General features: G+C 37.3%; 1 protein-coding gene across 19 annotated transcripts in view; it reads right to left on the bottom strand.

The window, feature by feature from the left end:
• LOC126213414 (eukaryotic translation initiation factor 4 gamma 1-like) overlaps positions 1-18,429 on the bottom strand; it is a 786,084-nt gene that overhangs the window by 97,049 nt on the left and 670,606 nt on the right. For all 19 annotated transcript variants that reach the window (XM_049941158.1, XM_049941157.1, XM_049941144.1 and 16 more), the window contains 5 exons: positions 11,824-12,033; positions 7,905-7,981; positions 6,899-7,052; positions 3,008-3,281; positions 1,247-1,329 (listed from right to left, as the gene is read on the bottom strand). In XM_049941158.1, the coding sequence (XP_049797115.1) occupies positions 1,247-1,329; positions 3,008-3,281; positions 6,899-7,052; positions 7,905-7,981; positions 11,824-12,033 (798 nt within the window). The remainder of the gene's footprint in view (positions 1-1,246; positions 1,330-3,007; positions 3,282-6,898; positions 7,053-7,904; positions 7,982-11,823; positions 12,034-18,429) is intronic.

Below are 18,429 nucleotides of genomic sequence, written 5' to 3'. Positions count from 1 at the left end.
AACAAGTTTCTATGCAATGTTAATGAATTTTTTTCCCCCCATGAATGTTTTTCTTGCTACTGCCAATCTGCACTTTATATCCTCTCTACATCATTCCATTTCTTCTTAACCTAACCAGTGACCACTGTCATATAATTTGTCTCACTGCACTACCATTGTTTTATTGGCATTCATGTCACAACCTCTTTTCAAGACACTAGCCATCCTATTCAACTGCTCTTTTAAGTTCTGTCATATTAGACAGAATTACAACGTCACTAACGAACCTCAATATTTCTATTGCCTCTCCACGAACTGTAACCACCTTACCAAATTTGTCTTTTTCCCATTAGTGATTGTTCAAGGCCAAGACTAATGTCAGAATAGGCCACAGCCCTTTACAACCACTGCTTCTGTTTCATAACCACTGACACAGCCTGCAAGACTGGTTTCAGCATAAACTGTGAAGATCGTGTAGTTCTCTGTATTTCAGTTTTAGAATGAGTGTATTCCAGCCAACATTTTCAGAAACTCACTCTACGGTTATAAATGCTTTCAATGTACGTTTGCATTTCTTGAACACATTTTATAACATAAACCATAGGATCTGTAATTTCTTGTATGTTTTACATTTCTCTTAAACCGAAATTTATGGTGTCCACAACCACCTACCAGTTTTCTATTCTTGAGTGTGCTGCATAGACTGAATTAAGTACCAACAGTGAAAGTCTAATAAAAGAAATAACATACAAAACAAAATGTGACATTGTTGGCACAACCAAATAGTGGACCATTGCCAATAATTTCGACAATTATCACTTTCTAATATCAAGTTCATATCAACCTAAATTTATGCAAAAGCAACTATATTTGGCAGAACGAATCAACTATATTTGGCAGAACGAATCAACTGTATTTGGCAGAACGAATCACACTATGCTGAATGTAAGCCCTCCCCCCACCACCCCTTCCCCCATCACACACACACACACACACACACACACACACACACACAGGAACCACTGTCAATTCCTTCTGAAGTTATTCCCACTTTCAGCAGTCACAGACTAACAGGTACACAAATGTTCTTACGAAATTCAAAAAGTGCGGCAATGGTTCATGTCACTACAAAATTAACAAACAAGACTAATACTACCTGGTCCTTCAGTTAAGTACATTTACAAAATCTTACCTCACGAGAGGAATTGGACATCTAAGTATAGTTCACAATTCTCAATTATCCAGGACATTCAGCAGCGGTACTCACTACTTTGATCCGCAACTTGCTGGTGTCAAGGTTCTTCCTTTGGACTGACTGCCACCCATCTTCGCTAGGGCCGCCACCACCACCTGTTCCAATGCATCTTTATCAAAAAAACCTTTCCACTGAGTGAGAAGGCAAAACATTTAAATTTAACATAAACTCATTCAATAATGCCAAGATATCTAATCTGAACATGGATATTGATGCTTAGCAATGCAGAGCATTTTGGACAACGTGGTTCCATTTAAAACAACCTAGAATTTTCTCATTTTGTGTTGTATGTATAGTAGATACATCTGCAGCCACCCTTAATGTCTCCATTAGGTGCTGCTATTTAGCAGCTGCAGCTCGAACTACTACACGTTACAAATATTGGCAGCCAGAAGAGCAAAGATAGCAGCCATTTTTGCATGCCGTGCATAGTTTTCAGTTTTTCAAACTGTGACTGAATTTGTCTCTGTAAAGCATGTTTTGCACAGGAATTAAGTACAGAAAACTGTCCTATTAAAATTCATACTTCGTATGTTGCAATAATAATTAAGCTTATTGTATTTGTTCACATAATTATTGTGGTGGTTCCTTCTGAAACCACTGCAGATCTCACAACATCATGAGCAGCTGTGACAGGTAGTCGTTTTTTTAGTTTCACACAACGCACTCTTGCAGAATAAAGGAGGAGGAAATTCTGTTATCCTTTTGCAAAGTACTACTGCTGATGCCGACCCAGAGTGACAGCAGCAGTGAAAGGGGAAATGATGTGTTAGCTGAAACCAGTAATTATTTTTTAATGGAAATGCCAGAGCTGTCTTGCATTAATTATTTTTTAATGGAAATGCCAGAGCTGTCTTGCATTATTTCAGAGAATGAGTAAAGATCGTTCTGAAAATGGCAGGGATGTTAGTTCCAATGCAGATGGCAACATGCCAGTCATCTATTGTTGATCCTTCATAGACACTGGATGACTGTGCAATGAACTTTTGTTAATTTATCGGAGGAAATGGGCGTGAAAGAAAAATTGAGTAATGACAGTGAAGGTACAATATCAGCAGATATCTTTTAGTATCAATATGGTGATAGTATGCTAGAAGATCACAGCCCTGGACATCAAACTACTTCATCACAACCATTAGCAACAAAATGTAGAACTGTTGTCCTAATTGTAAAAACACAACATAAGCAAAGCATCTACCAATACATGACACAAGGTACTGCGTACACAATAGCACTTGTGAACGAACCTCACAGTAGCAGATGAACTGTGCTGCAGAAGTAGCCTTACATTTATAAATTGCTGAAATGAACTGCATTTCACCTTACCACCAAATGTTGACAATATTTAATGTGCAGTGGTTTCACATGTGTGCAATCCATGTACGTAGCTCGTTTTTTGCATTGTTTGGTCTCTACGTATGGCTAATAAGACAACTCAAATTTAATTTCTAATATTTTTAGTATGTGTATCAGACAAAAGAGGCAGAATTACAGATGAAAATTTTTTGAGCTTGTGGCCAGATCATGTAGTCAAATAAATACAACCCTTCAACAGTGTGTTCCTCTTCCATGTCCGCAGTTATTGCCAACACTTTAAAATGACCAAGGAGCACTCAGCTGAAAGCTCTTGCACATTTAACCATTTTATTTCGGTAAATCACCATTAACACCATGCATTTGCCCAAGACATAACAACCATTTTGCAGTCCTATCCTACACATAAAAACACACAGTGTCACTTCACTAAAGAAATCATACAGTACACCAACTTACGTTTTCTCCTGTCACCTCCTCTGTCGTCACGACCGCCGCCGCCCCCGCGACTACCGCCACCACCTCCAGATGGCATCTGCATTTCCATCATCGACTCCCGCTCAGCTTCGCGCTGAATCTGGTCGATCGTTTTCGGTGCGGAGTCGTCCCGCCGAGGAACCCATTTGTTGTCACGCAACTCTATAACGTCCTGGAGCATGAACCTCACACGCGAAGAGATCTGGCCGCGCTGCTTTGAAAGCGCCTTCATCTCGTCAAAGTAATTTGACAGATCCTAGAAAAGAATAAACAGCTTTGCAGTTTCACATTTGTGTGTCCAGAGGGTTTATTTTTCCCTGTACAACTGTACAGGTAACTGTATCACCTATCATGAAACTCTTCTAAGGACACTGTACTGTCTCTTAAGCTACAGAATACAAGAGCACACAACTGCTTCTATCTGAGAAAGCAACATACAGCAAGTTTGCCTGACGTCCTTAGTCACTGTAACACTGCCACAGCCAACTAGTCACAAGGATACATTGACAAACAGAAAAAGGTTTGAAATAGGAATCAAAGGGACTTCTGATTTGGCGTTCATTGACTTTTACTTATTCCTGCATTTGAAAAAATATTTGACCGAGAAACATTCGTTTCCGGAACACTGGAACTGAGATTGTGGTGCTCTTTGGTATGCTGATCATAGCTCATTTCGCATGACCTCACAAGCCAATGATAGCAGAGAGTATAGGAAACATGTCAGACAACAGCAACATCACGTAAGTAGTGTGAGCATACAAATAGGAAAAGAGAGAAGCTAAGCTTTCAGATGTAATATGGGTCTCTTGTGTATGTGTTACACTTTGCGATACATTACACAACTGTACTATTAAAATTTAAAATTCTGGGCTCGAAATTCTTCTAAACGGCTGGTACTCAAAGTGTTACATTTTAAGCAAGAATCAAACAATCTGATTTAATAAACAGTTCACATTCTCTCACAACTTAATTCATCTTGTGTAAAGGGAAATTTATTTTGAACAAAACTCTTTTGAAACCACCATTCACAATATTTCCCTGAGACATGTTAGGTTCATTTCAGTAGTAGCCACAGAGCACCAAGAAACAGGCTTTGCTGTGAGTGTGCAGCTACAATGGCGTAGGAAGCCGTATTTCGTGTTTATAGAGTACTAAAACATCTATTACATAATGAAAAACAGGACATCAGAGGATACTCCTCAGATGATCAGATTTTCGTAAACCATACTCAAAGGCATAATTAGGCTTGAAGTGAACACCGTTTTTTTTTTTTTTTTCCAGATTCACAAGTAAGTAAGGCCCCATCTGATTGAGCTTTAGAGTGTGGTTTTCAGGATATAAATTTTCTTGGAGTACCAGTAATGTACTATCTCATGTTTCGTTCTTTATTATGGCATAATGCCATACATGCCAGAAGATGAAAACATGCACTTGAAATTCAGCCAACAGTTGGAACTAGCATATACTGAGGAATGCAAGCTTCATTTCAAATAAATTGATTGCCTCAGTGGGAAAGATTAATAAAAGCCAAATTTCTTTAGCAAATCAACAAAAGTAACTTCATTGTTCTGTCAGGTCATTAATGCTTGACTACCAAAAACATGGTAATAAAATAAAAATCAGAAAAATGAAACCAATTACATAATTCAGCCTTCATTAATTATGCAAATGTATTTTAATTCACTTGGTAACTTCTGGTCACAGAAATCTGCTTTGTTTTTATGAGACATGGGAGCTGTAAATGAAGAGGAAACAGTAAAATCACTAACACAGGTCACGTGGAGACTACCCTTCACACTAAAACTCAGAATGCTCAGCAGTTGTACGAATCGGGCTGCTTGGGTGTGCCAGGAAAACTTTCTGTTTGGCACCTGGCTTTTAAATGGTCAGAAGAGCGAGAAAGTACTGCTGAAGTGCGAGAAAGTACTGCTGACGTGCAACTGATTTCACATGTGCTTGAGCCCTCTGGCAACTGCTCGAACTAATCTAATGTAAACATTTGTGACATCACACTCATCAAAAGCAGTTTGTTGTTACTAAGTATTGCATAGTCTCTTCATCCTAACACCTTTTGCTGTTGGCGCACGCTTGTGTGTGCTGCTGTAGAAGGTGCATTTCTTTGCGACTAACTTTTTTCTCTTGTTTGTTTTATTGCTGCAGTACTATTCTCCAGCGGTGGGATACAGTAATATTCTTTGTTAGAGTACCAGTCAAAATCACAAAAATTTAACTGACAACTAAAACAACAACATATTCCCAGAATTCAAAAAATGCCCCAAGTTGTTGTTTTTCTCCCGGGTGAAGAAATCCGCACTCTTTTCCCAGATTTCCCAGTTGTCCTGGGGTGTATACACCCTGCTCTATAGGCTTAGTGCAGAACCAGTTGACATCCACCCTCAACTCGAAAGAATCCATTTCCCACATATAAAACACCTTTGAATATCTAACTGTTTACAAATGAGTTGAAGTGTCAAATATCTGATACTGAGCATGTGAAACGACCTTAGTGCTGGAAGATGCAAAACGTTAATTATGTCTTTTTAGCTTCATGTTATGCTGGAACAACCCAATGAAGGTCAAAATCAAAACCGGTAAGTAGCACATAAATAATAGAACAAAATGCTCAACACAAGTTTTATCATGTAACAGTGAACATTTATAAAATGATTAACTGTTTCCCTTCCAATATTTTGTTGGGCTGTAAACACAGGAAGTTTAGGTTATAATAGCCTTTCAAAGTTGTAAATTCAGTCATTTAGATGCAACACTGCAATTTTTTGTTACTCCAGGAAGCCAAGGAATGGATTAACTTGCAACTGGGACCGAGTATGAGCTGATGTTAGTCCTACATTCATCGTGTGATGTTCACGGTAGACACGTATTTCAATGTCACATATAGGGAGTTTAAAATAGTCTATTTCTTGATGGGTGTAGTATGCACACACCGTGTGACAGCTTGTATGTTTTATTACATGTGAATATACGAAAAGCTGTAAATTTCTATTTTCTACCAATTACGAAATTTCCTTCCCTCCCTGGAAAGTGTAAGTCCACTATCACAAACCCTACTTTTAATTGTACCGGACATACTTTTAACTTCTTCACACCAGAGGCAACCATTTGAACCATAAATATTTTATAATTTAATGGGTCAGATGCCTAAAACAAACTGATTACAGTAATAGCACTAATCACTGTTTTCAGAGAACAGAACGGTTTGGTTTGTCCCATACCTTTCCATCCTGGCCAGCTACATTAACTGACCTGGAGGATAGGGCATGCATTGAATTTCCCAACAGTAATTTATAATTTTGCCACTGGCTAGCAGAATTACAATGGGATTGTTGGGTCATTACAGAAGTGCCACGCAATATGTTGGTGCAATTGCAACTAACTGGTAAACTTTATATTTTGGAATTTTTGTACTTCAGGAGAGCCTTCTTGCACAAAACCATATAATTTTATTGTAGGTGCATCAACACAAAACCACATTACTAAGTTTTTAAAATGCATTAACCATTTGTATTTGGGCTAAAGTATGCCTCTGATAAGTTACTGGAGAGAAATTTTACCTTAAACAAGATGTTAACATGTAATAATTTTCAGAAAGAAAATAAAAACCACCTGAAGCTAGCACAGTAAGCTGAAATGGGTCCGAGTGTAACTAAGATTACCAAACTGTCCTTTGTATAAAGCAGAATTTCTCTCCAATTTTTCCTAGCTACAACAGAACTAAAGAGCTACAACAACCGAAACATGATTAATGAACTTTTATCGAGTAGACTGCATCCACAACACTGTACCAAAAATCACATCACAAAGCACATACGACACAAAACTCACTTTCACTCCCCTCTTTTACTAAGAACTTACATGCTTTTTGCTCTCCACATCCTTTCCTATAGTAGTTAGCAGTTTACACAGGCACTCTAGCGACTCCTCATCCCTCTGCTTCAGAAGGTGTTGTATACAGCGATGCATAATATTCGACGTCAGCATACCGAGCTTAAACAATTCTCCTACAAACCTGAAGCAAAAGCAAATACATTAGTGCGCTCAACTGGAAATCACAGATGTTGTCAATAATGCAGTAACAATAATGAGCCTATAGTAATTTTATCACTGACACACTCAACTTCCAGCAATCAAAATAATGGAAACGCAAGGCACGTCAAGTTGCAGATAGGTACCCTGCGGCACAGCACACAGCTGAATATTAACACGATCTATTTCAATGGCTGCTTCACTACGCGACCCGTCTGGATCCTTCCTTTGACCACGAGCTTTTCTGATCTGTGCAGATGGAAGTTGTCCTCTCAAAACATTTTCCGCTCCCATGATTACCCCGGTTTCAACCTAGGGTAACACACTGTCCCCACACCCTTCACAGAAGTATCCACCTGTAGGACCTGCACACTCCACCAGACCGTGTTCTCTCTCCCCCTCCCCGTACACTACTATCCCTTCCCCTTCTCCACCCCTTCCTGCTGCTTGCATCCCGTGTGATGCATTCTGGCCCGAGATGGGAGTAGGCAGTCATGTGCACGAGGTGTGCTTGCTTTGTGTGTGTGTGTGTGTGTGTGTGTGTGTGTGTGTGTGTGTGTGAGTGTGTGTGTGTGATGAAGGCTGCGGCTGAAAGCTGTGTGCCAGTGTCTTAGTCTTGTATGCAACTTGACATGTCATGTCTACGTTACGTACCAATCGGTCTTTTCCTACATTAGTTCAAAGAGTTCATCAACAAGGCATTTGCTAGAAAATAATTTGCACGATACACCCACTATAATTGACCCACAAAATGTTGAATAATGTTGCACAAAAAACTAGGCTCATTTCAAGTTTTAAAAATATCTATTAGCATACATAAGCTTCTTGTACTCACCTAATGTTTCCTACGGATTTCATACGTAACCGCCTTTCTGTCTCTTCAAACTCTAATTGCAGTTCTTTTTTCTTTTCCTGTTCAACAAAAAATAGAAAATGTTTTATTATTCTGTTATTTAACAAATGTTAAGCAAACTATACCAGCATTTTACATGTATTCAACAAACAATGGTACTACCATGCCACCTCTCTTCTGTATTTTTCTTCTCAATCTTATGTAGCCTATATGCCGACACACTATCAGTTATGTGACATATAAGGTTGGAGTAACTGTTGGGTACACACTGAATAGCTCAACAAAATCTAAAAGTTTGATCTGCATGAACTGTGGTGACTTCTAACAACAAAGAACACTGTCTGGTATAGTAATATCATGTAACAGTCATCACAATAAAATGAGAGGCTGACACTTTGAGAAATAATATTTTTGCACGAATTCCTAAGGCTCTGATATTTCATATTTTCTACCAAACAACTGAGCGAGAGCTGAACAGAAACATGGAGATATCTGTCTATATTCACTCCAAAATTGAGATACATTTTGTAAGCCTCAATTTATTGTAGCAAAATAATTTTGTGTTGCAACTGCAAGTTGAAAGAAAAATTTTGGTACTATGACCAACAATCAGAATAAAAGTACTCTTAGCAGACAAATGACGAAACTTAGCACTTGATAAGACATTTTCTAACATTTACAATGAAGACGACAATGCAGACAAAGCTCAAAGTAGTAACTACTTAGTAATTCTGCACAGTAAACTGGGAGAACAATCTTCTGCAACCAGCACAAACATTCCTCCAAGATAGCAACCAGAAATAAACACTTTAGGACAATGGATTTTGAAGGTAGTTTCTAAATGCATACAGGTATGACATTTATTTGGAAATGGGAAGAAAATTTATTTTTTTACTTATTCTCTGATATTAGTAGAATTAGTTGAAAGTATCATTCCCAATTAGCTAATTAGAAAGGACACAAAGACCAGGTGGTCAGTAGTAAAGATTAAGCTCTCTCTCAAGAGTAGCAGGGAAATTTATACATACAGAAACTGATAAAATTTACTTAAGCCTACTAAAGAATGTTGTAACAGTCTAGAAATAGGCTTTCTTGTGAAACTGCTAGCTGAGGTTGACCAGCCACATGAATTTTTAACAAGGAAGGATAACAGATCAATAAACAAGATATCTTTGACAGATATGTTACAGAAGAGTTTAGCATATTCATTGCTGAAGTATTACGTACCGTTACACTACATTCCCGTAATTAATGTTTCTCGCCATTTACGAAATTTTTATCGGTCCCATCATATTTCCTATGCCCACAATGTTAATTTTTACCCGATTTTGCATCAACATATTTCCGATTTTCCTGCGATTTACACATTAAGAAAAACTGTTTGTGGAGAAAAACTGACCCTGGAATGATGTTGGACATCCAGTAGTGTTTACATAGATTATGCGGTTTAGTTCCTCGACACCAGGCCACACTACTCAGTAGATCTGAACCGGTAAATATGTAACAGTTGGAACAATTCATGACATTATCTCCAGCCACTGCCAAGCTCTACTTGGCTTGGTGACTGATGGGAGTACCTAGGTTCATTTGAATGAAATATCACAACCAATCACAACCATTTGACAGCATCATTCACTTTGCGTTGTTGAAATGTTTTTAATTTAAACAGCACCAGTTACATATTTTATTCTTGCTGAGCAAAACTTCTTTCGAGAATTTATTTTCATTGTCAAGTGCATCATTTGTGTATTTATTTTTTGTGATGTTACACAAACAATGGAAACGATTGTGTGTGTGTGTGTGTGTGTGTGTGTGTGTGTGTGTGTGTGTGTTTCTACATAACTGGTACAGCAGAGTGGTTGATAATTATAAAAAAATAAAAATAATAATAATAAAAAAGGCTACAGTGCAAGATGCAGAGTAACACACATTATTTAAACATCACACAATGTACTTATACATGTATTTGCACTTTATAATGAGAAAAAAAACATGTCATGCTAAGCATGAAAAAACATGGAACTAGTGCAGTATTTTATTACTCAAATAACGAATGGCAGCTGCAGGCTTTCAAAAACATCGAGTAAGACATGATTTATAAGATAGTAAACCTTAATTACATAATAAACAACTCCCTGACAAGTCTTCTGATGCCTGCTACGTACATATATCATACATGGTGCACAAGGGGGCTATCCTATATGTTACCTTTACAGCTTAAATCATTTTTACATGATTTTTTTAAGTCCCTTGAAAAGTGTAAAAGCAGAGTTTCACTGTACTTACAGTATTACATGGGAACTCATCTGCTAGTGGTCTGGATGCAGTCATATGAATACAATTCTTATCAGTAAACTGCAAATTGACTCCGCATCGTTATACTGAGTAAGTGCAACACAAAACATTAAATAAAGACTGCAGTATGTTATGTCATCCAATCAATAGTGTCCCCGTCAAGCATATATCTGTCGCTGGGCACAAGTTTTTTTCTTGTAGAATATTCAGACAACTCTGACAAGTAAAGGAGTCTTTATTCTATGTTGATCACGAAACTGAAAGCACAAATATTTTCTCGGCCAATGGTATGCCGTGTAGTCCTGCAACAACTACTGTCAGATTCTTACAGTTGCAGCCTGCTTAATGAAAGCAACAACAAATACCATAGGCTTTAGCCAGCAAATATGCATCTGTGGAAGACTTTATTCCCCCTCCCATTCCTTTCCCAATACGAACAACTGACTCTCTCACAGTGGATTTAATACTCTGGCTTTATCACTGCAAAATATAATCCATATCTTGAGCACAAATATAATTTGAATCTTTTTACCATGCAGATGAAACTGGACAGCATTACTAAAGAACAAATAACAGAACTCATTTTCTAAGATGCATCAACGTACAGCTAATCCTATTGCATGAAGTCGTCACATTGATTTCAAAATTTGTTCTGCAGTGAGCAAAACCATGACTAATTGCAGAATTGGATAAGGGTAGGAAGAGTTTTTCCATGGTCTGGATGTCCCACTAACCCTGAAATTATATTCATGGTATTGCAATACAGGTTTTTTAAATACAATCAGAGCCTTGAGGACATACTCAAAGAGCCCTCTTAAACAATCTAAGACATATGGCTTCCCTTCCTTTGTACTTTTAGCATTTGATGTTACAGTCCCCAGACAAAATCCTAAACCAATGTAATTGACTTGTTAAATACACATTATTGAACTTTGAAATATTTCCGAGTGATGCGAAAGAAAGGATTCCGAGCATAACCACACAGCCGTTAGGACCAGTGTCTGTATCACACTAGTATTACTGTGTAGAAGTTGGTTTGATTTTTTATTGAGAACCAGCTTTACTTTAATCTGAATCACATATTTATCATCGAACAAAGCTCTTTAGTTATCGAATCTAGTTTTCAAGAAATACTAAACTCTTTAAATTATTACTAGTGATGCCAAAAAACATGTACTGAATAAATTAAAATTTGGTATGATGATCAAAAAGAAACGAACACTTCAGAGAAGAGACGCATTTCACTACTTTAAAAAAAATTCATTTAAAGACTCAAGACACTTCAGATTTTCATGTAAATACCAATTAATAATGAGAATTAATCTGCTGCTGAGAGTTAACCTGCTGCTTCACAAATACAAAATCGGTAGTATGCTGTAGACTGCTCTCTACAGGCGCTCCATTTTTTTTTTATCTAATAGCACTCTGGAACCCCTAAAGTTCACAGGTGGGTTTTAGGTACGCATCGCACTGCTTTACGACAATTACGTTCACAATCCTTCCTGCTTTAGGACAAAGACTTTAAAACTTTGTAGGATCCATGAACTCGAGTGTGACAACTAACAACCGTAATCCTATACCAAACAGTGCTACACACAACACTTACCGGGTCTGTACACTGTTCGATCTCTCTGAGGCGCTCGTCACGTTTCAGGTCAGCCTGAGTGTTCTTCTCGAACTCGTGCTGGCAGCGACTGAGCAGCAGCTTGCGGAAGTTCTCGGGCTGCCCCTCCTTGCTGCCATCTGCGACTTGCATGTTTGACAGCACCTTGCACATCTGCGCGTACGCCACCGAGTAGCTTGGCTCGTCGACAGCCTACAACAGAAATCCAAATGTGTCGAGAAAATCCCGAGGCTGTCACTGAAGGAGATCTAACACGAGGTTGCAACTGTCGTCGAAAGATGTACCTGACAATTTCAAATCACAATCCAAATTTCTTCATATGTGAGACTAAGTTTGTCCACTAATTCATCGCATAATCATTTTTGTTTTGTTGCCAAGTCTTTATGTGTACATAGTTTTCATTCTTTTTATGCACTTGTAGGCTACTCCAAACTTCTATTCAGTTTACCTCGTTTATTCCTACATTATCTGAAATTTACCTAGGATTGAAGAATACTGGACACAAAACTGATTTTTTGGTTCCAAAAGTATTCTAGTTACAGTAAACAAATTATAATGAAACTTATTTTACAGATGGAAAAACTTACTAGATATATACAACCTGCGAAATTTCAACATTCGTGCCTCTTACACTTTGAGCAAGCTTAAGATATGATCTTATTCAACTTGCATGTGAGATGGTTTCTGAAATAGCTGCAATAAGAAGAAACCTTCGAAATAGATGGACTATACAGACTACCTTACAGTAACATGGAAGAATTTTTCTGTCATTTAGAAGAACTTGTTAAACTCTCATCTCATAAAAAACAAACTATAATAGTAGGGGATGTGGACAGCCTCCTTAGCTAATAGTATAAAATTATCTTCAATTTATTGATATATTAACAGTTGTATAATTACATCCATATGAATTCAACCCCAACCAGAATTACATGTGATTCTCAGACATGTAATGACCATGTTGTTGCAAACTTAAGAAAGTTAGATCTTTTAGTTGGAACCGTTGAGTATCACGTTTCAGATCATATGGCATTAGTCCTACAGCCTCTTACAGACAAAGGAATAGTATCTGATGGGGACCTAATTACCCATTAAAGACACCAGGACTATCTTACATTAAAGGAAATCCTGGCACACACAAAATGGCATCAGGTAGGCCTATGTTAAATACAAGATATCGATGAAAAATGGGACAAATTTTATCCAACATTAACCCATTCCCTCAATAAAATGTGCACAGTGATCAAAATACTAAAGAAAACTGACAGTTCCAGGAATCTTAAACTTCCCCCTAACACGATAAAATTAAAGGAAGATATGAAGGACTTAATACATTCTTTATCACGACACCAAACTGCAGTGCTTCCAATCTAAAGACAAAGCCTGTAGAAAAACCTACAGGGAAGCACTTAAAACACTAAAAAGCACAGATGTATGCTGAACAGATGAGGCAATCTAGTAATGTTACGAAAACTGTGTGGAGTATAATAAATAAGGAAAGTGGAGGGAGAGACAATGCAGTGTGCAATAACAAGTCACAATGAAAAATTACTGAGTTACCCAAGTGAAGTGAAGATTCATAGACCAGTTTAGTAAGGTGAGTAGGGAGGATGTGATTGACCGACCAAGTGGTGTCAGTAATTCATTCTTCCTGAGGTGTTACTGAATTGGAAATCCTGAAAACCATTTCCAACTTAAAAGTAAATACATCCAGTGGCTGGGATGACATCTCAGCAAAATTTCTGAAAGAATGTAGTAATGAATTAATAAAGCCACTGCAACATTTAATAAACAGTTCTTTCAGTCAGGGGTCATTTCCTAACCTGTAAAACTCACTGAAATAAGACCAATGCATAAAAAGGGGAACAATATGATACACAAAACTATAGGCCTATTTTCATTGCCATAAGTACTTAGTAAGCTGCTGGAAAGGCTACTTGTTTATCAACTTCAATCTTTTTACTTTAAGTGTAATGTATTAAAAAACTGTCAGCATGGTTTCAGGAAGGGCTGGTCTACATTAACAGCTTAGGTCCATTTTTGCATGTGGTATTGAATAAACCGGATGAAGGAAACATAGCTATTGGGACCTTTTTAGATTTATCCAAGGCTTTTGATTCTGCAAATCCTTCTGATCTACATAAATTGTAAACTTATGGCGTCAGAGGAGCAGCATTAGATCTGTTAAGATTCCACCTTGCTGACATATGACAGTGTGTAAAGCTGTATCATACAACTGGGAGACAAACAGTAAAATCACCTTATAAAATTCTAAACTGTGGAGTCCCTAAGCGAAGCATTATCAGACTTTTTTGTTTATTGTGTACATCAATGATACACAATTCAACAAAATTCAAACCTACTAAATTATGCTGACGATACCTCCTCCATACGTTGGGACTCAAACAGTTAGCAATGCAAAATAATGCAGAGAACATTAGCCCCATAACAGAATATCCCACTAAAAACAAATTGGAAATAATGACAAGACCATTCTGATGGAGTTTCTGCTAAATTATAAATCAAGACAGGTGGATACAGAACCAGAGCTATCAGTTGAAACATTGATAAACAAATTCCTGGGTATTATAGGAGACGAACATCTTAGCTGGAAGGAGCAAATCAGCTATATGTGTAAACATATTCCTGTAACGCTTACCCGCTAAAACTCCTTTCTAGCATAATAGCACAACCTGTTATCAGACAAATCTATTTCAGAATTGTACACTCCCACCTGCAATATGGAATAGAGATTTGGGGTGGGGAACAATGGTATATATGGATAGGGCTTTTAGAGCACAGTAAAGAGCAATTAGAATATCTAGTATTAGTAAGTGACAGTCCTGTAACGAATATTTCATTAAGTATATCATACTAACAGTGTATTCATTGTATGTTCGCAGAACTATACTGTTTGTATAAAAAAAGGAGCATAGTGTAATCAATAGTGAAATCCATAACTGTAATACAAGGAACAGGAAGGTTTACCAACAGATCGTAGTCCTTTTCAGCTGGAAGACATTTTTATAACAGATTGCCAAATAATATAAAATTATTAAAAGGCACCATACTTAAGACAAAATTAAATCAACTATTAATTGATACACGTCTGTACTCCATCAAAGAATTATAATGTTATTGTGTATAATTAAACTTTACTTCTACACTTGCTTTTAATGTTCTTGTGTTTGTAAACAGACTATGTCCAGAACTGATAAGTTATTATGGACAAATAAACCATTTATTTATTTATTATTTATTCATAACTATGAAATCCTGAAAGAATTTATACTTCTTGGTATTCATAACACTTTCATAAATTTTTAAATATTCTATGAGAAACCAACTTTCTCCAACCCTCAGCAATTCCATTGCCGCTGTAGCCTGTCACAGAGCTGTATCATTGAGTGATTACGTAGAGCAAATGAGAAATCCTAGCAGAGACATGCTTTGAAACCAACGGAATGCAATATTAATGGATTTTTCTCCAAATATGAATCCGTATTTAACATTTCTAAAAAAAAAATTAAAAATGTAACACTGCAATTGTGTTAATGATGAATTAACATGTAAGGGGAAAATTCTTGTGTGTACATTATATTTCTCTGCACACTCATCTTAGACAGAGGAAACAGACGTGGCAGCCAAGAATCTACGGACAATACCCAAGACTTCTTAGACTGGCAAGATTTCTTGAGGTAGCTGTGACTGAGTGACAAATATTTTAACAATTCTATCCCTTCTGTAACTTGGCTTAAGCAGCTCCACAATTGTGTGCCTGAAACAGAATCTTAGTAACTTTTAACACAGTGACTCAGTAAATTTCTTCCTATCAAACAATCAGTTCAACTCTCTCAATCTTTCCAAGTTTCCTGGAATGCCACTTTAAAACAATTCACTTATGTTTCAATAGGTAGTGTGTTTCCTACAATTGCCCCATTCTTAGGTTGCATTTATCGTGTACCTCTCGCCTAGCGTGAAGTCCCAAGCAGTTGGGAAATGCACAAGTGATTCCTGTATGTAAGAACAAACCTGCAAAATTAATACAAATACCGTTCATTTTGATATAATGCAGAATATTGGAACATATTATCAATTTGAATATAAGAAATTTTCTCAAGACAGAAGAGAAGCTGTCTGTAAATAAGCAGTTTACAAAGCATTGCTCATGTGATAGTTTGCCTTATTCTCATGTGAAACTGCAAACCGTGGATGAAGGGCAACAAGCAGAGTCCATATTCCTACATTTCTGAAAAGCATTAAACACAGTACCCAAATACAGACTAAAAGAAGATACAAGCATACAGAATATGTTCCAGATATTGGAATGGCTCAAAGACTTCTTAAGCAACAGAACCTAGTACGTCATCCTTTACGGTGAGTGTTCGGAGACAAGGATACTGTCAGGAGCGCCCCAGTAAAGTGCTACGACTGCTCTTATTCACCATATGCGTGACTAATCCGATTGACCGGGTGAGCACCGATCTGCAGCTGTTTGTGACGCTGCTGCTGTGGTGCACAGCAGGGTGTCTTTGAGTGACTGTAGGATGATACAAGATGAGACAGTATTTCTAATTTTTGTAATTAATGACAGCTAGCTCTCATGTAGAAAAATTTAAGTAAATGCAGACAAGTAGAAAAAACAATCCTCGAAGCTGACTGCAGAACAGTTCTACTCCCACCAACATCCATTTTGCCTAGGCAGTCATACTGACCACCTAGTAGTGGTACAAGGTCCTCCCCAACACTTGGTGGAGTATGTATGTATGTAGATGTAAACATCTACATTTGTAATGCACATTATGTACAACAAACGACATTTTTTGCTAAGAAAACAATTTAACACAGAGTGAATAATTGAAGTCTTCCTTCCAAAGTAACGCAACTGCAATGGGAAAATTGGATAAATAATTCTATATTTAGTACCCTAGCAAAATAAAGATGTAACATCCGTTTCTTTGTTAATATCAGCAATAAACGAGAAACAACATAGCACAATCCACACGAATTTGTGTCACTAGCAGTTTCATTCGTTCAAACGCAGGATTGAAGATTTCTAGCAGTCTTTTCTGTTACATTAGTGGCAAAAATATGGAAATCACTAATGTGAACACTTTGTCAACACCCTGACAGAATGTTTAAAAGATAGACATTTCTAGATTTCACCTTACTATTACACAGCACAGCTAGACTTCTTAAATTACGGTGACGACAATTCTGTAACGTGATCTAATAAATGAAACCAATTGACCAAGTATTTACTGAGCAGTGGGGACTCCAGGCTGGAACAGCAGTAACATTAGCAAAGGATGGACTGCTGCTCACCATAAAGGTGACGTGTTGAGTTAGAGAGACACACAACAAAAGTACTATTTACACTTTCAGCTTCCAGCCAAGGCAATCTTCAGAAAAGAAAAAACACTAACATTCATGCAAGCAAGCCTACCTCACATACACAAGACCTCAATGTCCAGCAGCTTGAGACTTTAAGCCACTTCGGTCCGAGCTGCTGGAAATTGCAATTGGGTTCAGGTGTGCTTGCTTGCATAAATGTATAATGCTTTCTTTTCCGAAGAAGGCGTCAGCCAAAAGCTAAATGTTCAACAGTCTTTTCGTTCTGCCTGTCTCGAGTCAACCTGCCACCTTTATGGCAAATAGCTATCTTTTTCCTAATGTTATAAGAGTTTACCGACATAGCTGTGCTGGTTCTCATCAATCAGTATTAGTCTCTATCAGCTGTGGAGCTCGAGATAATCAAAATTGCTTCCTTCCCGCACTGAGGTTTAAAAAAATTCAAAATATCTGAGAATAGTAAAGTATCCTGAACTACGAACCATTAACAAATCAAAAATTTTTGCCCAGTCAATTCCTGTAGAGCCAACCAAAAGGTAAAATTTGAGAACTGCATTTTAGCCATCACATGTACAAATTATTTTTTATTCCTTATCATAGCAACCACAGAAACAATGCCACCAAAAACTGGAATACACAATGTACTTGTACAATCAAATGACAAGCTTAAATAGGTCAAGTAATTACGCAGAGGTACTTGCATAAGCAAGTTTGTCGATAAGTCTCCTGTGATAGCTACTATGACAAACAAGTAAAGATTAGTTCTTACAGGAGATTCCTAAAATCCAGTTATTCAAGTTCCTGAGAGTTTTAACAAGTTGCCAAAATACTGATAGAAGGTGAAAGCCTACTTCTCAAATGGCACAGACTGCACAGATCACATCCATACTCAGTTGTTACAGAAGAATTATGTGCTATGGGGGGAAACAGGCATCCTATCAATGCCTAACATAAGTAAATAGGACAGCTTGCAATGTTATACGCACTTTTTCAACCATTTCAACTTTTCCCATTATGGAATTGTCTCAAATAAGCACCAAGTCCTAATTCAAAGTAACTTTTGAACCTCACTGAAAATTATGGCACAACAATGGTAATTTCATATTGTTTTTCAATTTCTAAATAATTAAAGAACTAGCTTTGTAGTTTGGTGTAAGTGAAATTTTAGGGACAAATTCAGGCTTACTGATGTACAAGAGCTTTTGCTACACACCTTTACTTGTACAATATCAGACA

The sequence above is a fragment of the Schistocerca nitens genome, chromosome 11 (assembly GCF_023898315.1).
Source record: "Schistocerca nitens isolate TAMUIC-IGC-003100 chromosome 11, iqSchNite1.1, whole genome shotgun sequence".
NCBI lineage: Eukaryota > Metazoa > Arthropoda > Insecta > Orthoptera > Acrididae > Schistocerca > Schistocerca nitens.
The sequence above is the reverse complement of the archived record's forward strand: the minus strand, read 5'-3'. Positions and strand labels throughout refer to the sequence as shown.